The sequence below is a fragment of the Dermacentor andersoni genome, chromosome 3 (genome assembly GCF_023375885.2).
Source record: "Dermacentor andersoni chromosome 3, qqDerAnde1_hic_scaffold, whole genome shotgun sequence".
Classification (NCBI taxonomy): Eukaryota; Metazoa; Arthropoda; class Arachnida; order Ixodida; family Ixodidae; genus Dermacentor; species Dermacentor andersoni.
The window spans coordinates 132,159,472-132,183,787 of record NC_092816.1 but is presented as its reverse complement, the minus strand read 5'-3'; the positions used below and the strand labels follow the sequence as shown (position 1 = coordinate 132,183,787).

The 24,316-nt window shown below is 45.0% G+C and overlaps 1 protein-coding gene across 1 annotated transcript in view; it reads left to right on the top strand.

Moving 5' to 3' along the window:
• Window positions 1–281: 281 nt before the first annotated feature.
• Window positions 282–24,316, top strand: part of LOC126525214 (uncharacterized oxidoreductase TM_0325-like) — a 35,415-nt gene continuing 11,380 nt past the window's right edge. The window contains exons 1-6 of the mRNA XM_055067588.2: window positions 282–384; window positions 9,675–9,814; window positions 17,326–17,418; window positions 19,605–19,743; window positions 20,120–20,160; window positions 21,139–21,208. Coding sequence (XP_054923563.2) covers window positions 348–384; window positions 9,675–9,814; window positions 17,326–17,418; window positions 19,605–19,743; window positions 20,120–20,160; window positions 21,139–21,208 — 520 coding nt within the window. The 5' untranslated portion in view covers window positions 282–347. The remainder of the gene's footprint in view (window positions 385–9,674; window positions 9,815–17,325; window positions 17,419–19,604; window positions 19,744–20,119; window positions 20,161–21,138; window positions 21,209–24,316) is intronic.

The window sequence follows — 24,316 nt, the reverse complement described above, 5'->3', positions numbered from 1 at the left end:
GCTGTTATGTTAAAAGACGAACCTACAAAACTGCATGTGCGCGCGGTGTTGTAAATGGCTCACTGATACGTTGCCCTTTGTAGCGCTGTTAAGGTTTCCGGTCAGCAGTGTTCGAAGCACGAGCGATAGGGCCAGACTCGTAAACGAAATGGGACAAGTTACCAACCTATGGCGTGCGGCTACAAAATCTGTAGCACACTGGGAAAGAGGATAGGGGAGGAGCATAATGCTGTATATAAGAGGAACCACCGCAAACGCTTCAGTCGACGTGGCACGGACCAGACGTACGCGCTGATTCATCCACACCTGTGGGGTACATCAAGGGTTCACGCGCACTTTAGCGCATAATGCCAGACCTAAAAGGAAAAGTCGCCATCATAACTGGTAGGTTCTGATATTTTATTGTACTTAACGAGCAACATATTGGTGTAATTGTATGAGCATGCACCTATTTATGCACAGTGCATACACCTGGACATTACGAGGCAACACGAGACATGGCTCGCACATATTATGTCACATAGTTATGAGGCTTTCAAGTGTTTATGTATACCACGTCAAGACTTTGTTCAGAAGGGACTCTATAACAAGGGTAACGTGGTGGATAATAGTAGTTTCTTGATTGATCAAAAAGTTGCATTCTGCTGTGACTCACGCCTAGTTGATTTTTTGACCAGTTTCTAATAGCCATATATATTGTTTAGCAGCTAAGTTTAATCAGGAACACAAATGGGAGCGCGTGGGCTCGGCAGAAGAAAAGTGGGTCTACCGATATATTTTCTTTGTGGCAGCTAACCCAGTCTGCACATTGATATGTAACTGCTGGTGGGGAGATGCCGTATGCGTGAACATTCCGAGAAATTCTGTCTCAGCACCTACAATTTTGTAAGCTTAGCCAAAGGAAATGCAGGTTTATGACATCCACAAACAGGCATCTGGAAAAGAAAACAAGAACAACCAAAAGAGCGCAAAATTGCGCAGATCCAAAGGTCATGTTGTGGTTTATGAGAAACGAAGCCTTCGCAACGCGAATAATTCAATCTTAAAAGATGGTTCATTTTCTTCACCGCGTTTTGCACCATAAAAATTACGGACCTGCCACGGCCACATGGCCAGACCACGCGTCCCACGTGGCCCACATGGCCGCAGATTACATTCTCTGAAAGATCGACTCATTTTGCTCGGTGAGAGAGCCACCAAGCAAGCGCGCCAAACTCCCGGAAAGGAAGCCTAGAAAATCTTAATATAATAATGAAAAATACGCGCTTGAATCCGTATATCTTTTTCTTTTTTTGTTGGGAGGACACATATGCACATTTTCTTGTTTCGTTGCCCAATTTCGTAGAGAACAGAGCCCATCACCATCATATCCATATGGGCAGCGCAGATAAGGCTACATATAAGCTTAATCGTTATGTGAGTGCTGTCCTGCGTATAAGCTATGCAGCAACACAGCCGGAACAACAGCACTCAGCACGAACAGTTGGCAACAACTCTTGGGGAGTTTGCAACGAAATCTTCGCTTTAAAGGGGGTGTTTTTGCCGTAGGGCAGTGACAAAATACAAAATTATGAAGTGCTTCTTCACATATAGTAAGTTCGTATGACATACACTGAAGCAATAGGCACAATACTATATGGTTGGACGAAGTTCCACGGGTCGCTGGAAGAAACGAGTCCTTCAACCAGGTAAGGATTTCCAAATATTTTCTATGGTGATGGTCGTACTTCGGGGGCATAGTTTATCTCTTGGTTGACCGCACCAACCCACCGTCATGGTGACACGCGCGAAGTCGTACTGGGACGCCTTGCCAACGGCACTTCGGCATGCTGTGCTAGTAGCGGGAAATGTAGTAGCGGTAAAATCAGTTTCGTTTTATACACGGCGTCGCAGCTAAGTTCACAACACGGGTTAAAAAGATGCCCAAGCACTCCAAGAGTGCGCGAACAAGTATATGCAGTTGGCTATTCTATGGAGCAAGTAGCACTACTTTTTTTCGCATTCTGCTCATTTGCACAATTAGTCAAGATTTTTGTAACCAACCTCCCAAGCAACAACTTCGACGCAAAACTGCCACCGATAAGGTTGTGCAGTATTTAAGTAATAATCTAATTCCCAAATCTTCTAATTTTCTACAGGTTGCGTAATCATTCTTTATTCCACGTTATCAGATAAACCCGCGGAATGGGAAAAAGAGCGCATGACATGACATGACATGGGTGACGCGAACATGTGTCGTGCATTTTTTTTATATTTCACCTGCTTTCTTCAGGACGCAGAAAAAAGTTTTGCGTAACTAGTAGGACGATAGAAACTGGTTAATTGGATGTTTTCTAGGACGAACAACTTTCTCGTTGGAATTTGTCAGTTAAAGTTAATAGTTTGAAAGTTGTTTAACATCGGTAAGCATCTTCCGTGTACGAGCGTTGGGGCGCGTGGCGCGTTTCATTGTACTACCAATTATATGAACACTGCATGCAATTTTTTTGCCTTTGTCCATAATTACACATGAAATATTGATATATTTAGTCTTATTACTTTTTCTAAAAAACATTACATTAAATGCACGCTTTCCTTTCGCGTCAGAATTTGAACGCCAGGTTGTGAAGCATGTCTAGGCGTGCTCTTACAGTCATACAGTCATACAGACTGCTGCGCAGAAGCAGCTGTATACTAAAACCTCAGGTTAGACAGTTTCACTTGGGCGAACGAGGTGTAACGCAGCTGTGCGCATCCTGCCTGCTTGTGCTATAGTTTTCCCGCACGTATTAGGGTAATTGCACTCCAAATAAACGAGCGTTTTTCTACCGTCAGATATATTTGAAAAAAATTTCCACATGTTAGTTCAAGTTAAAAACTTATTTTCTGCGTTTATTTTTCTTACCGTGCCCTTTGTAGCACTTTGGCTAAAATTTATTATTCTTGCCAAGCCGAGCCAGGAGACATCAGTGAACATTCTTCTTCAAAAGCACATTGTAGGATCCAGACGTTCAAATTGTGTTTATGGCAAGAAAACGCACTGATGCGACTGCAAAAATAACAAATATTTCAAATATTTGTACACTTCGAGTGCTTTTGGCACCGGCAAAAGCCGGTAAGATTGCAAAGTTTGAATTGTTTTTCTGAGAGCACAGAAAAATATAGAATGGCAGCCCGGTTGACATAGTATAGCCAAAAAATATATGAAGCTTCGGCGATATCACTTGAAAAATAACTGCAATGTTCCATTTTCTTTTTTTTTTTTTTCTGCAAGAACCTTCGTTGAGACTGCTGCCATGCCCAGCTTGCCTTGTTTTGTACACTATTGGGAGTATTGCGAACCATGACGAAGGGCAAACTGCAGAGTTTGTCGTGCTGCCTCCGAATCGCTGAATATTGCCCAGCAATGAGGTGGCTATGGCAGCCCGTATTTGAGGGCACCTTGAATAGCCTGCAGCCACGCTCCTGTCAACGTCGTTATGTGACAGAGTGCAAACTGCATTGCAAGGGAATCCGCGGGTTTAATTACAGCTCCAGTAGAGCCTTTGGAACTGGTGGAATCGTCCGTGTAAATGCGAACGCGGTCGGAATAGGGCGCGTTTAGAACACAACCGCTTCAAGGGCTAGCGGCGACATTTATGCCTTATAAACACTCTCAGTAACTCAGAGGCACACCTAAGATCGCCGGGGACACCACAATGCAGGGTTCTGGACGCTTCGCAGGCTTCAATCCAGAAGGCATCGAGTCATAGTGACTAGTCGTAATACAACAGCTTGGAGTATGTGGTCTCTGTGCTGGCAACAAGGTACACATTGTGATTGGAGTCGTGCAAGATGTCGAATGTGCGCTCCGAGAGTCTCAGTAGTTATATATGTGTGGACCAGGTACTCCTGTCTAATGACAATCGTCGCGGCAGTTGACGAATATCTGCAGAGAGCAATACATATCCATAATGCAGGGGCTTTAATGCTCTGTAGTGTACGGAAATCCCTTTTGAATGTGTTGGACAATACGCGAAGGCTGTAGCGCATAGAGAGCGAGAGAGAATAAAGCTTTATTTAAGATCCAATAATATGTCATCACCTAGATGCTACTCAGCCGACATGCAGCATATGGGATCGTCAGTCCAGACCTCCCCCAGCCTTCAGTCCTCCCCCAGACTGTGCTTTTAATTTCCTTCAGGGAGCATATCGAAGCGTCTGGTCCCGTTGACTTTCAAAATGTCACTGGCCTTTCTGTTGACAATTTCGTTGAAATGCTAAGATTTTATCTCTCTTATACCCTTATTGTTGTTGACCAGGACACTTTTGTGCAAAAAGATGGTGTCTGCATCGGATCGCGCATAGCGCCTCTTTTAGGTGATTTGTTTTTATCTGTTGTTGACAATTGTATTTTATCATTACTTGACAATACTATCGTAGCTAAGATTTTTAGGTATATCGATGACTTTCTTGTTGCGCTGAAAGGTATGAAGCCTGAGGGGAGTGATTATACTGTTAAAAACTTTCCGGGTGTTCTTGAAAAGTGTAGAGTAGGTCATAAGTTCCCACATGAGTTGTCAGTAGATGGTCTGCTACAATTCCTAGATATCTGTATCCTTGTAAATGATAGTTCCATTTCGTGGACCTGCTCTCCTAGGAGCAGGAAGCCCTTGCTTGACTACCGTTCGGCCCACTCCAAGTTACTAAAAAGACGCATAGCCACTAAGTGCCTGAAAGCTGCTTCGGTTAAATCTTGTGTGCACCAGATTTCCTCCAGCGTTCAGCAACAATCAAGCCGTCTGCGTAGGGCCGGGTATCCCGATGACACCTTGGTGTCAGTCACCGAGAGCCTCTTTAAAGTGGTAAAAACTGACCCGGCAGTCGCTCAGTGCAATAACGCACGTCCCAGGGGGCGCTCTGCGGCCGTGCCATACGTACACGGGGCGTCTCACCGCCTAAAAGGTGGCGAACATGTGCGGTGTGAGGGTTGTTGTTAAAGCGCTACTCAAGCTCGCAAGAATGTGCACGGTGGTATACAACGCCGGGAGTCAAGGTGTATGTGCTATGGACCATGTCCCCCGCTTTGTTGACTGCAATGTGGGAGTGGTTTAAAAAATTCCACTTCACTGCGGAAAGTGCTATATCGGACAAACAGGCAGGTGCCTGAATGACCGGCTTAGGGAGCACCGGAATGCTGTAAATGCTCTGGCAAGCGCTGGCCACTTTGCTGACCACTGCCGTAGAAGTACACGTAAATGCTCCCAGTATTTTCATAACACGCAAGTGCGCAGACGGTTAGCCAGGCAGATAGATAGGGAAATATTTGAGTCATATTGCATTTCAAAAGCTGCTGATGAATGTCTAAGCGCTCCATCACTGGCACTCACTGATAAACAGGAGTTGTACCTTGAGAAGAACCTGATCAATGCTTTGTAATGGCTTGCTGTGGGCGCCTATCGCCTTCGTTGCGCATGTGGTTTTTCCCTACGTAGCACATTCGTTTATGCGTCCGTCTGTGCGTTTATTTGAGCATACGGTGGTTTCTTGCATGTTTTCTTTTCTGAATAAAACTTTTCAGTTGAAGTCTAGTGCTCTGTCCTGTCCCAACTTTTTTTTCCGTTACTCGTGTTAGCACTAGTAACTGTGTCAGCAAATGCGTGGAGAGAAGGCGGTCGAATGGCTAGATGGCTAGAACGGGAGGACAGCTGACAGCCTACATGAACAACTGGCATAGACTGCCCATGAGCCAAAGCGGCGGGCTCCGCAACCTAGAGAGCATCGCTTCCCTGCATGGTCCGTAAAGCAGCCTACCAGCTCCATGGGTGCCACAATCTAGCAGGAACAGGGACAGGTCATGGCCTCGCCCAGAGTATCAGCAATGTGTTAGCTACTCGGCAGGCCATCCGGATAGCTTACCGGTGCTCTAGCAGTACATGATACACGCAACACCGTGGAAGGGCCTCCAAGGGGGAGGGGGCAGTAGAGGAACATCTGCATGGCCGTAGCGGCGTACAGTCATCCTTTGTCCAGTCCAGTACAGTGCATCCTTTGTCAAAGTGCAGTGATGAGCGCCTTTGCCACTGGCGTGCCGATGGTCCGATGGTCCTTCTGAAAGACCCAAGTAGCTCACGGCCAATCCCGAGAAATACGGTGGGGTGGCTGACCAACGCCTCCGTCTTCGTGGACGAGATAGAGAGGTCCACCGTCTAGAAGTGGAGATCTCTCTGTCGTGGGGCCAAACGCAGTGTTTGTCTTTGTAGTTATTCTAACCTTGCACGCGCGGGCCACGCATGCGGCATACTGAATACCTGAACAGCAGGACGGCACCAAATATGACAGCACGAGCACGTCTCGAGTGTCCGAATATATGATATCGCAACATACACGCTAAAGTGTGTAGTCATGCACACACACACCACGCATTCGAAGGGAACACACCCACCTTATGATAGCGATCGGCGAGGCCACTCTTGCAATACGTGACTCGTGCCGGAGAGTGATGGCAGCTTGTAATACTTGCCAGCCTGCAATTGGTGCTCTATGAAAAGTAGTACTGTATGTCAAAGCAGGGGCAACATGCTACGAGTGATTGCGAGTCGTTGCATGCGAAAGTGCCGGTGATTCTTTCGAACTGTCACATTTTACGGCTGCCGTATTCGGCGTGCCCTCAGCGCCGGCTCCGCGGGGCTCTAGAGAGATTTGTCATACTCCGGAAGCAAAGCTGTGCGGCATAGGCAGCGTTAGTTTGTCTGGAAAGCCGTCGGTGGTGACAGCGACAACGCCTGACAGTTTCATCCGATTCACTGTAGGACAAATTTTTTATGGCAGTTTTCTTTAGAATAACGAAATCGTCTTTAATTCGAGGACAATATGTCGAAACGGTGCCGTGAGAACCAGCTCGCGCACTTCAAAATGGTTGCATAGTTGGTGCGTACTCTCTGCGATTCAGCTCACAGGGCGCACACACAATTGAGTTTGTAGGCACAATTGTCTACTCTTCAGGCACACGCGACACTGAATCGGCGTCGAAATGCGGGAACTGCATGTCGGAAGTGGATAACCTTGACAGGTGCAGATATGCAGTCACCGTTAAATGTGATCTTCACACAGTGCATGTTCCAGAGATGGCCAGCGTGCGCCAAGACTCTCCAGCATATATAGCGAAGAGTCCGCTTTCAAACACCCACTGAAGCAGCATGTCAAACATGTACAACATGGACGCAGTTTGTAATACCCTAGCTGAGCACTACACGAGCACAGGTCACAACATCGACCGACAATCAGCAACTATCGTGCTAGAAGTAAAATCACCATCAATTCGCTCAATGCTCGAATCATTTCATACTCATGATACAGAACATAATCTAAATCAAGCGCCTAGCAATATTACAGAAGTACACGTGTATACGCCAAGTGTGGACTTAATCGTTTTCACAGGTACATGATCATCATTGTCACCTTCCATCATCGTCGTTATGTAGGGTCGTTTGAGCATATTCCAACATTAAGCGTTTGGTCTGCCTCCGTCCGTCACGCGCTACAATATTTAGTACACTGCTTATCTTAGCGCCATTTTTTAAAACCTATAGGGCTTGACTTTAATCAATCGCTTCTACTGCTAAAGGGGACACGATCGAGTAGTTCAATGTCAATTTATTTTTCCTTTTGGCGGGGCGAATGTTATTAAGTCGAAAGCCTTAAATGGCTCATTGGTTCAAAAATTTAGTCTGGCGTTATGGCACCAGATTGACGGGAGTGCAAGCCACAACCATTGGTAGGAGTCGAACATACGACTTTTGGTGACTTATGGTGTTAAAGTTATGTTAAATAAGGCACAGTTAATTAACATATTGTTCATTAAGGCACTCGAACCCTCGATCTTTTGTGGGAGTTGAGCTCACGACGATTGGTGTTAATAAGGCAGCGTTAATTAAGGCATAGTTAATTAAGGTAGAGTTCATTAAAGCACTCGAACCGACGACCTTTGGTGGGAGAAATCAAGTAATAGGAAGTAACAACGCATTCTAGTGAGAATGTCAAGTGATTTATTGAATGAATGAGCAGGCTTTCGCCTGCACCCTCTTTAACGTATGCTAAAGCGACCGTCAGCTCCTTAAGCTTTAGAAAATTTCACGATCACTTGAGCCCATTGACTTCGACCTCTACGGTGATAAACACATATCTTGTTATTCCTGTTGCTCCCCAAGACTGTGTTCGCCGCTTCAGTCATGTGTGTAACTACGCACACAAGTGAAGTGGTCAAGTGCTTGATCCTCACCAACCTTTTTGCTGGGCCTACGGCCATCGAAAATAACACAGCGAAAAGCATTGAACGCAGTCAAACATTCTTTCGAAAACAGGGCATTTTTAACAAATGCTAGATGCCGCACCGAATAGTCACGCAGTGTAACAACTTGTTTCCGTTATTCGTCATGATTATTGTTTGTGTATTACAGGTTTTACTTTTGTATGTCGTGCTGAAGCTGAATGTTGACTTTCATACTCAGTACATGCATTATTTTAAGTCCGTGTAATTTGTCATCTGTTTGCATGCTCATCATACTCTACATCGCGGCCGCTTGTGTGTGTTGTAGAGAAACTCGTTGTGGTGCGACCTGCCTTTGCCTTCTATATCTATATGCTCGTGGGTATATAAGACTGTGTGTTGTGGATTTCTGGTCCTATGACCTTGTCCCTTTTCACTTTCTTACTGCATATATTTATTTTGATATTGTTGTCTTTGTTTTGCGAAAATAGTAGCCATCACCATTATAGGGTGCTTACATCTCTGTCTATTATTAACATTTAAATAAAAAAAACGCTGCACGTGCACATCGAACAGCACGAGATGACCGCGTCGGTTCGCCGCTTGCGCATTTGCGGGTTAATTTTAACGATCACCACAATAACATAAGAAGTAGGTGAGAGCCCTCAACAATGTCAAACATAGCAATCGTAAATAAATGTCTATTTTTGTAATTAAACTTCGGAAAGTGCGTGGACGCTGTGGCAGCCAGCTTCCCAGCCTTGTAGTCACCTTTGTGAACATTTCTGCAGAATTCGGTAACCACTGTGAAGGGTCGAGTGTAAGCTAAACATTACATTTCGAAATTCTAACGGGTCTTTAGGGGTTCATTCGCAGCTCCAGCTCTCCATATGCATACCTCCTACTATAATAAGAAGCCAACAAACACCGACACCAAGGACAACAAAGGGGAAATTACTTGTGCTTAATAAATGAAGTAAGGAAACGATAAATTAATGGAAATGAAAGTGGATGAAAGTGTGTTCGGTTGTTTCTTCATCCACTTTTATTTCCGTTAATTTATCGTTTCTTTACTTCGTTTATTAAGCACAAGTAATTTCCCCTATGTTGTCCTTGGTGTGAGTGTTTCTTGGCTTCTTATGATATGACTAATAAAAATCGGGACCCTCAGTTAACCCCTTTTTTTTCTCGTTTATACAACCTACTAGTATGTCCCGATGCAAAAGTAGTCATACGTTTGCTAAAGCTTAGTTATTTTCACGGCTATGCTGGGCAATTTATGCTGCGCAGCTTTACGAACAAACGAAGCTATGAAAGGGGGACGCTCACACCCAAGCTAACGTGCATCTTTCCGTGTGCGCGATCAATTACATAGAGCCTTTTCTCATTCCAAGTTTTGTTAGGGTAACTTTCTCTCACATTGGTGCTCCCCCGTTGCGAATGACAGGTGCCTCGGCGGGCGTCGGCGAAAGCACAGCCAAGCACTTCGCCTCCCTCGGCTGCGGGGTTGCGCTGACTGGGCGGAACACGGCGAATCTGGAGCGAGTGGCCCAGGCTTGCTGTGCAGAGGGGCTTCACCGAGACAAGGCAAGTAGGCGATGACGCCAAGATGAAGCTTTATTCACTCAGGTCAAGAAACCTAAACTAAAAAACTGCCCAGAACGCAGCGACATCAACCTCAACATTGGTTGGTCTCATCGCGACTGCGAACGGTGATTGCAGGCTTGAAATCAACAAAACAGAACCACTGAAATGGAGAAGTGATGATCGGTGTTTATCGCGAAAATATATCACAATTTTTAGAAAAGTTGTTAACACCTACAATAATTGTATGCAAGGTAACCGAAAAAATAAATGTTATATGAAAGGCGTAAAGACGTTTTCTTCGTTGTTTTTACTTTATGATTGCAACAAATATTCAAGACGCTAGATTAAGAAAGATTACGTTCAATATTCGGCGGGATGTCACAAAAAGGCGAAGTTTGCTGGTGACACTGTTTTTTTTTTTTTTTTACTCACACAGAACGTACCTCACAAAAATGACTGATGCGCTTTAGCATCAAAGTCATGGTAAATTTACTAATGTGCAAATATCTAAGTGACTTCCAACTGCACGACGAAGAACAATAGTTTCAACTCATAGTTAATTGCTTGAAGTAGTCAACGAGTAGAATACTTATGCTGGAGAAATCGCCACAGTAACATCGCACCGCGTAAAACATGCAACTAAGCGACGAAAATTATCTAGGCAGTGCATCCTAGGTATTTCAAAGTCATGGTAAATTTACTAATGTGCAAATATATAAGTGACTTCCAACTACACGACGAAGAACAATAGTTTCAACTCATAGTTAATTGCTTGAAGTAGTCAACGAGTAGAATACTTATGCTGGAGAAATCGCCACAGTAACATCGCACCGCGTAAAACATGCAACTAAGCGACGAAAATTATCTAGGCAGTGCATCCTAGGTATTCTCAAGCCATGAACGTCAGCTTACCAGTGTACTTCGAAAGAGTACTTAATAATTAGTGAATTCTTTTACTACCAAGCTACGAGGCCGAAATCTGAAAGACGATGACCAAACATGAAGGGAAGATAAGAACGGTACTACAAGCCTTAAAACGTAGAATCACAGGCGCAATGTAAAAAGACACGAAGACGGTGATGTGGCGTACAAACGAAGGTGGCTCATATTTAAGCTGGCACTTCGCATTCTTGTTAATATCAGTATTTATGAGTGCAGTCTGGCAATTGCTGTAGCACATAGAACAGATAACTGGTAGTCTACGACGACACAAATCTAGGTGGTGTTATGAGAATGGGAAATTTAAGGCATGAGATTGTCAGATCACGACAGGCCGAAGTAACTTCAGGTCTTGAGGTCAATAAGATAGACAGCCCCTCTTCAATGTACGTAAGGTAGACTATAGACAATTAAAGTATCATGCGTGTCGCTTCGTATTACGGACATATATAGACACGGTTAGTACGACGGTTGATTAACTTATACGACACCCTTTGTATCCATAAACTAATCAAGTCCTAATATTCAAGGAGCAGCCACCACTTCTGACACCTTTGACTTCCGATTGGCCCTTCACAGGTCATGTTTCTCACTGTTTTTGAAAGAAAACGAAAGCTTGCAAAAGTGACTTTCCGCTTCTCAAGATGACGAAGCACCACATTAAGTAGCGCAATTTTCCAGAGAATGTTTTTTCTTAGCAGCACATTCTGTTCAAACGAAAAGGAAAGTTAAAAGAAATCGGGGAATATATATGAAGTTAACGGCTATTACTTGTTTTAACAATAAGCGCGCAAATTGCAGCTTTTTTGTGCATCATAACTCGTCCCCCCGGTTGATGAGGTCGCATATTTTCTTCCAACCCATTAATCCTCGTTCCGATCAGGGAACCTGAAGAACTCTGACGTACCTACAGTTAGAGAGAGAGAGAGAGAGAGCAAGAACAGGAAAGGCAGGGAGGTCAACCAGACGAGCACCGGGTTTCCTACCCTACACTGGGGGCGGTGAAAGGGGAATAGAAAGAGGGGAAAAGGGAGAGAGTAAGCACTAAGTGCATGTGGGAGGGACAGTATGCACAGGGTGCACTTCCGGTGCACTTCAAGTATTGTACTAGTGCACGAACCGCTTTTAGTGCCAGTGACGGGTGTGGCCACGGTCCGCGTCTTTGACTCCGTGAACGGTCTTGAGTATAGTCGGTGTAAAGTTACCCGCAGAGAGAGGCGTTATACATCGTAGGGAGGGCAGGTACACAATAGGTGCTCGATGGTTTCCGAGCACCCACACGAGTCGTACACCAGGCTCTCAGCCATTCCGAAACGAAAGGAGTAAGGCACAAGTGGCACAGCAAGGTTGTTTCGCCGCGGAAAAGGTTAGATGGCCGTTGTAGCCGTAGCGTGGGGTCCAGTTTTTGTAACCGGCCATTGAAGGCACTTGAACGCTTCAGAGATCTTTTGACATTTTGCGTGTGAGTAGGTGAAATTCTCTGGCAGCGTCCGACCTCGCCAAAGGTGTCGGACGCGTCTGGGTATCTTCGTGGGCAGACCGGGCAGCCTTGTCAGCAAGCATATTTAGCGCCAGCAAACAAGGACGTAAGGGAGACGACAACACAATGCGCTAACTTCAACAACTTGATTTTCAGGAAGTACACCTATATAAACCATGCACAGTGGCGCCACCTTATCCAAATCTTATCCACCCAAAAAAGCCGTCTCCTTATCTAACAGGTCGATTGAAGGGGCACTAACACACGTGTCTCTATTCCGCCAGATAGCCTGCGCTTCAATGATCTCTCGCACGTCTTTATCTTTGTGCTTTGCAAGAACCCGACAGGATTCATAGACCGGCGCACAGCCGCATTCTTGACAGTGGGTTGACAGATGACCGTTTTGCTTATTTTTCACAGTTTGGCAATGTTCCCGTAATCGGTCATTAAGACATCTCCCTGTCTGTCCGATGTATTTCTTCCCACAGGAAAGCGGAAGCTCATATACAACACTTTCTGCGCATCCCACTGGCGCTTTCCGATGATTCGTGGAGCACCCGGCAGCTGGCTTACGGTACGGGTCTGTCAATCGACATATTTTTGCCAGCTTTTCTGGTGCGGAAAAGACCACTTTTGTGTCCACCCGGCTAGCCATTTTCTTAAGTTTATGTGCCGTTCTATGCAGGTAGGGCACTACCGCTACCTTCCTTCTACGTTCCGTCCCTTGATTTGCCGTGTCTATGTCGATACGTCGAATGTCTATGTCGATACGTCGATATGTCGAAATATGTCGATTGACAGACCCGTACCGTAAGCCAGCTGCCGGGTGCTCCACGAATCATCGGAAAGCGCCAGTGGGATGCGCAGAAAGTGTTGTATATGAGCTTCCGCTTTCCTGTGGGAAGAAATACATCGGACAGACAGGGAGATGTCTTAATGACCGATTACGGGAACATTGCCAAACTGTGAAAAATAAGCAAAACGGTCATCTGTCAACCCACTGTCAAGAATGCGGCTGTGCGCCGGTCTATGAATCCTGTCGGGTTCTTGCAAAGCACAAAGATAAAGACGTGCGAGAGATCATTGAAGCGCAGGCTATCTGGCGGAATAGAGACACGTGTGTTAGTGCCCCTTCAATCGACCTGTTAGATAAGGAGACGGCTTTTTTGGGTGGATAAGATTTGGATAAGGTGGCGCCACTGTGCATGGTTTATATAGGTGTACTTCCTGAAAATCAAGTTGTTGAAGTTAGCGCATTGTGTTGTCGTCTCCCTTACGTCCTTGTTTGCTGGCGCTAAATATGCTTTCAATTTACCAACACGCCCAACAAATGGCAATGCTACAAATTGTCAGCAAGGTTGTTGCCGACGATGCCACAGTGAGCTGGAATTCATAGAAAGATAATGTTGTGCCCTCTTTTCAGAGCATGGTGGTGCACTTCCCTTGTGTCAGATATCATCTGCTTGTGATTTCTGACGTGTAATGCAGAGACTTGATACTGTGGAGAGCTGCGTTAGAATCACAAAATACGACCTATTTCTCTGTTGGCTCTTCGGTGACGTACGTCACAGCGGCATGGAGAGCTGCAAGTTCTGCCGACGTAGATGTAATCGAGTGTGACAATTTTAATCTAGCTGTAACCTGCTTTCTGGAACGATGAATACGGCAGATGAGCTGGTAGGTGAGGTCTAACCATAGGTATATATATGTATGGGGTCATGGTACGTTTGGTGCAGTAACAAGAGCGTAAGTTGCTTCAGAGTCGGCGATGTATCATTGTTCTTGCTTGTAATTACAGGAATAGCGAAATTCACTTGAGGCTGTCGCAGGCGCCACAGGGGAGATGAAGGCTTCGCCGCCCGTGTAAAAGATGACGGTATGCACTCATGATGAGCGCTAATCGCTCTTCAAAAGGTCTCTTCCGGTCTCTCGGTTGGTAGGGAGGCTAAATGATGGTCGGCGATCCTCGACAGATGGCGAATGTGCACTCTGAGAGAGTCGACAGCTGCATGTGTCTGGATCATATCCTCTCCCGCGATGGCAATTGTTGCTGCTGTTGAGGTGCACCGAGGCAGCCCTAAACACGTGCGTAGGGCTTCACCTTGTATGGTCTCCAAAGCGCGAAAGTTCGTTAGATTGACACCAAATTGCACCAGGTAGCCAAAATTTATTCAGCGCCTGGCACTACGGCGCTTGTCCTAACCCATTTGTCGCTCCAGGACGTGAAATCCCATAAATTAAACGCAGAGACACTCTTTATCTGCCATAAGATCAGCTGCAAACGCAGTGTCGTCGCTGAATTTATTATAAATATAACTGCTTGTCTGTCACCGGTGAGCGTGGAAGCCATTGTTATGGCAATAAATAGGAATTGTTTTAATGGCATGAATACGTCGACGAGAAGGTCACCAATGATGATTTAATAGAGCGGAAATGTGCAGGACTTTTTGTCTTCGTGCAATGGTCTACACCCCTTCTGAGCCCCAGACTAACATTTGTAAACGTAGTTTTTTATCACGAATTTGTGACATAGCAACGCATGGCTAACTTGAATGACCTCTGCGTACTAATATCAGACTCTATAAAAATTTTCCCCAAAATGCGCGGCTCCAACACTTGAAATTCCCTCATTGTCGGAGTTTGTATAGTTAGTTCACATCCGAAATTTGGTGACTGAAATATATTCATGTGTGCAGCTATTTAATAAACCGACAATTTCGCGCCAACTCAGGAGGAGTAAACGTTTATTGTTTAATCCTCTAAATGGCCAAGCGTGCTAGATAGAGCAATCGCTCCAGAGCCGAAGTTTCGATAAGAGAACTTGCTTTCGCAAAGGCATCAGCAGCTTTCCTTTCAAGAGAAAAAGCAACCGTTTCTCTCACGAAGACAGATTTTCTGATTGAAGTGTGATTTCCACTTTAGATCCTTTGTCCTAGCAGTGCTTGTCAATTGGATTTAGTTCAATACTATTTTTTTTTCGAACAGCCCATGTATTTTACAGAACGTGCCTGGTACTAAAGGCATCAGCCTGCCTGATATGGTCGCGGCACCTGTCAACATTCGTATGATGCAGGGCTACAGCAAAAGCTACATACACCGCAATGGCCTATCTATATAAACAGGACCACAGACTTTTTTGGCAAGAGGCCCTGAAAAAAAGAAGAACTGACACTGAAACCATAAGATGCGTTCGAATATAAACCTGTGGCCACGTGGAGAATAAGAATCCTAGCACTCTACAATATTTCGTGATGCCGCACCACCATAGGGCCCCTTGTTCTTAGTGCGCAACTCAATATGGCACGGAGGCGAAGCTTCGCGAGACACGCAAAGTGCCTCGAGCGGCCAGTTTGCGTGCATTCGCGGGCTGCTTTCACTCACGGAAATACTTTTATGTAGCACGCATTGAGCAAAAGAAAGCTGTATCTGAAGTTTTTCATGCAATTCTACAATTTTCTCATTGACACTTTTCATCTAATTATAATACTTGAGAAGTGCATTAATTAACCAACAATAATTATCCAATTAGTGGGAATTTAAAAAGTAATTTGAGTATCTCCATGCGACGGCGAACAACATTACGTTGGTTCTCTCCAGCTACGTGGCACTCGCATATTTTTAAACTCTGGCTAAACTCAGCTGGGACACCTTGTATACAGGTATTATTATTATTATTATTATTATTATTATTATTATTATTATTATTATTATTATTATTATTATTATTACTATTATTATTATTATTATTGAAGGACACAGACAACGAACACATCTTTTGACTGTGTAATGATTTATTCTTATTCTTTTATGAAGTAGTTACGCTTGCAAGTAGGCCGCATGGCAGTCAGGAATTCCACAATATTTACAACTTTACTGTTAACTACACAATTATGAAAAGTACATGAAACTCGTCGTATACGATAGCGCAAGCGCAGATTCACATGGTTATGCTTCACATTTAGCAACTTTCCTTTAAACGTCGAAAAAAAAAATCGCCACGCAGCATGTGCGTTGCTACAAAAAATTTGATCGGTCGTTTCTGAGCCACCTCTACAACACAGCGATACGCACTTGGCCCTAAAATGAATATTAAAAATTTTGCATAATTCGTCTGAGTTCATGAACTAATTAACCAAAATATAAAAATATACTCTAAGGAGCGCCACATGACGGCAAACCATATGCCGTTGGTTTCATTCAGCTGCGGCTAAGCACTTTCTTTAAATCCTTAGCACGAGCTACGTGGGATACCCTGTTACAGCTTCGCTGTAAAAAACGCGTGTGAAATCACACGGAAATCCTGCGACTGCGCCGTCACTCATAGTGCCGTACCTTATTTTACTAAATTTAGTCACTATATTGTATTCGACCGACAATCGAAACAGAAGTAAAAGGAACTTAGGTACGCGTTCAAGTGGTGAAATAGTCACATTTAATGGCTGCTTTAACCTCACTGTACAGGAATAGTCGCATCTTTATAATCAGTGCATGTATAGGAGAAAGTTCAGCTCCACAACAGCGGCGCCAACAGAGCAGGCAGAACGCAAGGCGGACACCAACAAGAAGCACCTTGCACGTAGTGTGACTGAAACTGCGTTGTGCGCTCCTTTCATGTGCGGTAGGCATGTTCTGTGCGCTTCGCGCAAAAAAAAATGTAGCATTCGAGGACAACACATCATCAGTTCACTGCAGTCAGGGCGTTTCGTTGCTCACATCGAATCGCCGCCGTGTACTTATCAATGCGCGCCGCCGACCACCCATCCACGCTAACGCGGTGACGGTGATGCCACCTATAACCCGATCTCGCGGCTAATAAGGCTCGAGGCAGCGTCTCGACAATGGAGGCCTATGAGACAGGTTCCCTCGACGTCGGCTCCAGTCTGAGACAAGTTACTCGTTTGAAAACTGCTGATCACAACGTACTAAAAAAAATCAAGGGCCTCGGTTTCCCTGTTTGCTCTTTTTGTAGATCACTCTGGTAATTTCTGGTACTTGTCGGATTCACGCAACTGTGCGAGCGCTGCGCACTTTACCTGGCCTGTCGTGACACTGCGCTGACGTTACTGTTACTTTGCGTTTTAATGCTTTCCAGGTTCTTGTCGTACCCGGTGACCTAACGGTGGAGAAGGATGTCGCAGAAGTGGTGCAGAAGACAGCCAAGCACTTCGGCAAAATTGATATCCTCGTGAGTTCGGTGTTACGGGAACGGCTGCTAAACGTCGTAAAGCATGCCATCCTTAGGCAGTTATTATCACGCAGGAAGGGCAAGAAATATATAAATTCAAAACAGCTACGCTGAAGGTTAACAGCTACGCTTACTAATAATATTGTTTGATTGAACGTTTGGTGAACGTTGGCAACATAAGCAACGTAATCGGAGCATGAAATAGCGTGAACTATTAACGTTTATCTTCATCACTAGGCGTCAAAGAATATATAGCACGAAATAGTGCTAAGTATTACCGAAAATGGATAGTAAGTATTTTATTTTGCTTCAGTACTAATTCTCCTGTGTCACATACGTCGCATACGAGCCGCCAGTGACCTTAAAACATAGATCGAGAGCGAAGACGAATACTTCTTCGTTACCAGTACTAGTTCCTTGGTGACAGGAATATTTACTTGCATAGAAGGTCGTGTGTACGATGCTACATATTGTGATGCCGTTCTTTTGATGTCAACACAATCCAATAATTATTGGACTATCCATGTAGCATCACATTCGAATGCCTCCGCCAAAAATTAGAAAAATTATTCTTATAGATTTTTTTTACGCGAACCAAGAACCCCGTGGCTGTATTAAGGGCGCTTATTTACTACTTCATCACAACCGAGTCGTATTGCCTGCAAAAGGAAAAGAAAACAAGCTCTGACCGTACACACCGAGATCATGAAACGGTTTTACCGAGTCACGTTAAGGACACCATCAGGAACTATGAAATTTGCTTCTTTCGTGATTGAAACTGAAAAGCACCCAGGGGCAGTTCAACTCAGTTTGGTTTCGTTTCGTTTTTCTTTACTGGGTAACACTATGCTCGCCATCTCCAAAGCTGTCGCCGCTGACCCAAAATCATGTACGAAATTCGCATAATAATTGTTGGGTTACCTTTCGAGGCAGAGTGATAGCGACAGCATGGGCACGAGGTAAGAAAGAAAACAGACGATCGCGGACATAAAACTGGGTTTATGATTTTAAAAGAGTTCATAAGTATGCAAACACTTTGTATCTTCGTAGCCGCGACAATACTATGACACTCTGTTTTATGCTATATGGTTTTCTTTTTCTTTCTTCAGTAAATGTTCTAAAAATTTTGTAATTCCGCACTCGTCTATTTGTTTGCTTATCTTGAGTCCCATATTGTCGCACAGGCTGTGCCTGTGCATCGGTATAAACTAGCCCAGCTATCAACCCTATTAAGACAGGGTTTCGCAGGAAGATGGAGGCTTCAAACGGACAGTAGTGGTCGAACAAGATATGTCGCTACAGATTATGGTTCGACTAAGGCTATTGTTTTCGCCTGGACGAACGCAAGTCATCTTGTCGAAATGTTGGCTAGGAATGTCTTCTTTGACCGCTGTTTATCATGTCGACCCGAGAATAGCAAGAAGCTGCAGTAGAATCCGTGCGGGCTTTTTTTTTTTTTGCATATTCTTGCTGCTGTCGGGTAGATGACGATCTTTCCTTGTAATTGAACGTTCTCCACCTCCCTGATTTGTACAGAAGGTATGCTTTCGGACGGTGTGCTTATTAATCCCTTGCAAGAAAGTAGCCATTCATCTGCATGGTACATACGTTATATACGAAGGGCGTGCGTTTTCGAAGGTTGTTATTATTTGAGTACAGCAACGTACAAGGGCCTGTTACGCTATATAATGTCGAAGTTATGACAAGTTGTGACTGTAAAATCAGTCAGTATAGGTGGGTAACCATCCTAATTCGCTTCCCTACGGTTGCAAAATATGCCCCATGCATGGCCAAAGGTGGACAGCCCCCAGTGTAGATATACGTGGTAGAAGAGAAGAGTAAGATGGTATTTTTGAGAATAGTGGCAGGGAAGCTTATATGCCTACACTACAACATTGTTAAACTTATGGTGCTGTCATGAACGAAAATAGTGTGGAATGGGTCATGAAGCATATTTGATACGGTACATACGTCTGAGCACCGCGTAATGACGGCCACTGAGACCGTTGTTATTATCGTTATACTGTACTTGCATGATCACGTCTACTGCATTGACCAAGTTAGCGGCTGTAGAATGATTATAGCGAAATTAAAAGATAGATTTACATCTTTGTAATTTTTAAAAAAGAGACACAGTGACTATTGAGTTATGATGTTGCCATTTCATTACGCGCTTTTTATTACAGGTGAACAGTGCTGCAATTCCTGTGGTAGGATCTATTCAAGGTGCCTCGATGGAAGACTTTAATAGAGTGTGGGAGACGAACTTTATCGGTCCGCTCTGCATGATCAAAAACGCAGTGCCCTACTTGCGTCAAACGAAAGGTGCGGTTTACGTAGTATTCAAGCCAACGCTATCGCTCTGCGCCTAACGTGTTTTTCGATTTGCAAGCGGTCGTGTATTATACGAAAAGCTGCGCAGTGCATTATTAGTCATTTATTTCAGCAACCTTATTCTAATTATTGCATAGTGAATACAATTATACGCACCTGATATCTATTACCTAGAGATACAAGGCTTTCATGCTTACCTTACAAAGATATGAGCTTTCAATTCATCTGGCATTGGCCACAGTATATTCTGCCGGTTGTGTACGAACCATAATGAACTGTAAGACCAATGATGTACTGCATCCAATACTGGTGCTGTGTGATAAAACAGTAATCCATGTGTGTGTCTGTGTGTTGTCTTTTGACTCAGGTAGCATCGTGAACATTTCTACAGTCTCATCGTTAACGGCGGTAAGTGAATACGGCAAATTTACCGGCCCGCTGTTCATATATAATTAGTGCGTTAGCGCAAGATCTACAAAGAAACACACAGAGACATGAATGGAATAGGGGCTAACTTCTAACTCACGCTTAACGCAAGATGTCCTGAATATATGCAGCTAACAGACAAAAAGGAAAGAAACAACGTAACTAACAACTTGATCGTACCTACATGTGTGCGTTAGGACGCACTTGTTACGAGGTGCCCTAAAGAAAATTAATTTCTTTGGCAGATAACAAAGGATACGTTGAGCTGACGAACTCATAAAGCCTATAAATATAGGCTTTAAGGCCCTGTATGGACCTTACGCCCGTCCGATCGCGATACCATGTGTTTATCCAACAACAGCAGCCATGGTGGAGATTACGTCCGCGGCTTTGAATCAGACGGGGAAGTAATAGAGGGCGTTCAGCACGATCGCTGAGTTTTGTGCGGTTTTAAAGCTTTTAGAGTTGTCAAGTGACGACTTCCAACTTCAGGAATTAAATAAGGGGCCACTCGTTCAACAGAGTGCGTGTTTATGGCGTCAAGGGCATTGAATACAGCGACAGCGAAGTGCTCGGGACACAAACACCTCAGAGTTCCTCATGCTATCTCCCCAACCGAAGCATTTCCATTATCAATAAATAAATAAGTAGTGACATCGCAACGTCAACAGTGAGAAGTAGCCGGACGTTTCGAACCTGTGGGCGTAGCAGTTGGCAGCAGATGCGGCCACATATTTTTTTTTTTTTTTTATTGCGCATGCACTCGAAACATAGGTATACTGCTAATACTACTACCACTGGGCTGACGCCAAGTAGCACAATTATCATTAATATTGCGCCTACAAAAAAAGAAAAGAACTACGGCTACTGCTAAATCTCGCCACGACTACTACTACTGCTGATGCAACTAATGTTAATCACATTGGCGTTGACTGACCCATCCGTCATCTCTCCCGACAGGTACAGACAACCGTGCCGTACTCTGTCGCCAAGGCAGCCCTGGACCACTTGACTCGATGTGCTGCACTAGGTGAGTGCTCTCTTGGGAGTGGGACAAATTCGGCTAGCCATGCTCGCTGGGGGAGTCGCCAAATACAGCGAACCAGTTGTCAGAGTGCGTCGTGTGCACGAGCGCAGGTTAGTGCACCTCGCGGTCGTCGCACGGCGAGGATCACGGTGCGTCGACGGCAGTGCGACGTCCTTACTGCCGCCCTCGGCCTTTATCCCCTCGACGAATCGAAAAAAAAAAAAGCGCGCTTCGTTGATACGAAGTGCGACTGGGCCCTTTTCGTATACTTGGTCGTGCGCGTTTCGCAGCCTTTCCTACTTTGCTCGTTCGTGTGGAACCTGGGGGCCGCTTTCAAGATCGATCAATCAGACAAAACTTGGACTTATTTAAACAATTCGAAGAAATGCGCACGAAATAGTTGGAACAATAACCTTATGCGGCTAGCGACTTCGAATGCCAGCCGGGTCCATCTTTCATTCCGCTAGGCGAACCAACCGGACAACAAGTTCGAAAAATATATACGCGGGATTTGAAGCCATGTGCTTGGAAACCATACCTCAGTAGTGATCACCAGCTTTCGAGGGAGCTGTCAATGAGTGTGTGATATCGCTACGTTGTCATTCACGATCGAAAGCACTCGTCAAGTACCTTTCGCTTATCGGAGGGTGACAGATGTTCAGGATGTTGCATTGTAATAACAGCGCCGATCAATTATGATCCAATCATAGTAGTTCTAGAGAGAACTTCAGCAGGCACCCTATAACGTAAAACTATTCCAATCTGTTTTTATTCCCATCTTCTGACGTCACATTTGCGTAACCACCAACGCAAGCAACCGGCGGTAACGCGCAGTGTTGCTTTAAAAGCCCTATCAAACGTGCTCCACGTTTAGGGGATGTCACTTTTTTTGCCTTCAAAGCGAATAGCATTGCCTACATCAAGCAAATTGTCACGTCGAATTGGCTGACAAGAGGCGAAGAACACGCTCAAGTAGAGAAGGTTTCGATGGGGCCGAGCCAGCATAGTGAAAGTATATAACCGGATGAAGAGGGTGAGGCTGGCGTCTGCCATTGATGCGCTTCCCCTTACTTAATTAGCTTGCGGTGGCTGGCGGAAAATTGCGGCGGCGTGCAACGGAATGTCAAGAATGCCGCTAAAGCGGATCCTCAGCAAAGGAAAGTTGGCAGAGCAATGTCGTACGTCGCGAAAGGGCTCCATAACGTTATACGGCCACGAAAAAATGTTAATTATACGCAAATAAATCCATACTCCCCAGCCGCTCCGCGTAGCCAGCGCCAGAGCAATCGACGGGCAGCCAGCTTCTATTCCTTTAAGAACGGGGCAGTCTCCAGCTATTCAGAAAACATTCACTTATTTTCGGCATATTAATGAATCTTTAACGCGTACACGTCATTTTGACGCAGTGAGTTTTCGCGGTTTTGTGATGTCGTGTGATAGACAGGCGAAGGGGGCGCATCCCGAAAACGTTTGATGAACGGCAGAGTCTTTTGGCGAAAAAGGCGTCGTATCAAAAATAATTATTTTTCTTTCGTTCGGTCCAATCATGCATAATCAGTGTGCATACATGATATCAGTTTTCGCGGTTTGCGTGACGTCGCTTGAGAGGCACGCGAAGTGGGGGGTGGCCCGGAAACTTGTTGACTTATCATGAAGAGCTGCTTGCAGAACTGGAATAGAAAGTTTGGAATAGCTTTACGTTATAATGCCCCACAACTTATTTGCCATATTCAGTGCCTCTGCGTTTTGACTTGTCGAAGAGTTCGGCTTCGCTCTGCGTTCTACTGGCTTCCTGGTTAGCTCAGATAATACAGCGACCACTTCGAAAAGCTGTTCTTCTCCGGTTCGATCCGCAGACAAGGCTGGATTTTCCTTCAGCTACTAAGCTTTCTTAGAAGCCTGTATAGGCTCCACTTGTAGCTTCGTGCTATTCTCAGGTGGTTAACATTTCCCTTTCAGAGAATTCAAATGAATCACATATACGAAGACACGAAAGGGGATACTGCTTACGTTTTTTTATATCTGTTGCTCGAGTGTAGCATAATGATGCCCCCTTGATCCCCCCCCACCCAGACGTTTTTTTCTATTCGCACGTCTCGCTAAATATGGTTTTAAAAATATTCGAGGATATGTCTACTCGGGATGTGTATTCGGGTTGTTTAGGAAAAAATCACAGTTTCGCCCGAAAGGCGAAGCATCGACTGCGATAGCAAATTAGCAGACAGCCATAATAAGTAAGCATAGTAGTTTTCATCGGCCGTAATCTTGTAAACACTCGCTTACTAACTAAATTAACAAGCATGGTGTCAGCATGCGCAGGCAAACATGCACACACCACACTCGATGACCGCGGACATTCGCTGTCAAAACGCTGACGCGAGGAAGCGCTGCAACAGCAACGAGCGAAGTGGCTTTCGTGCTGTCTATCGCAACAGCGGAAACTGAGCAGCGAGAACAGAGCACGCCAAAGCTACGAACCGTAGGCCCACCTCTGCCTCCAAACGAGGTCGCGTTAAAGATAAAGCCCGCACGACCGCGATTTACGCGGTTGCTACCGAAGGACAACCCCCCTTCCTAATCTCCCCGTCGGTTCCTTGCGCGAGACGGAACACAGAACGCTTCCTCCCCGATTTCCTCCTTTTCGCGCGCAAGATTAAGCCGCGACTGTCGGCTCACCCTCGCACGCTTTCACCCGCCCATACAGCATACGGCGCGCGGCGACGGTGTTATCGCCCTTGGACTTTATACGGGACAACACGACGACGACGACAACGCCAGCGAAAATGCGCCTGGAGTGTCCATGTAATTGCTATTGCAATAAAATAATGACCGATATATCCTTCCGTGCCTCAACGACACCACAAACGTATTTCAAGAAGTCAGTGTTGAACTTGAATGAGAACATCTGCGATATGTTTTGTTTTTACGTAGACGACAGTATCACCGTGATAAAGATTTCCCCATGCAGCATTCTACAGATAAGAAGCAGCTACTTACCACTCTCTCATGGTCGCGCTCAACTGAAGCGCCGATACGAAATGCGGCAGCCCCTAGCAGGCGTAAGACGACTGTGTTTGTGCTTGCAGTTCTTCAATCCACTCCAGAATCACA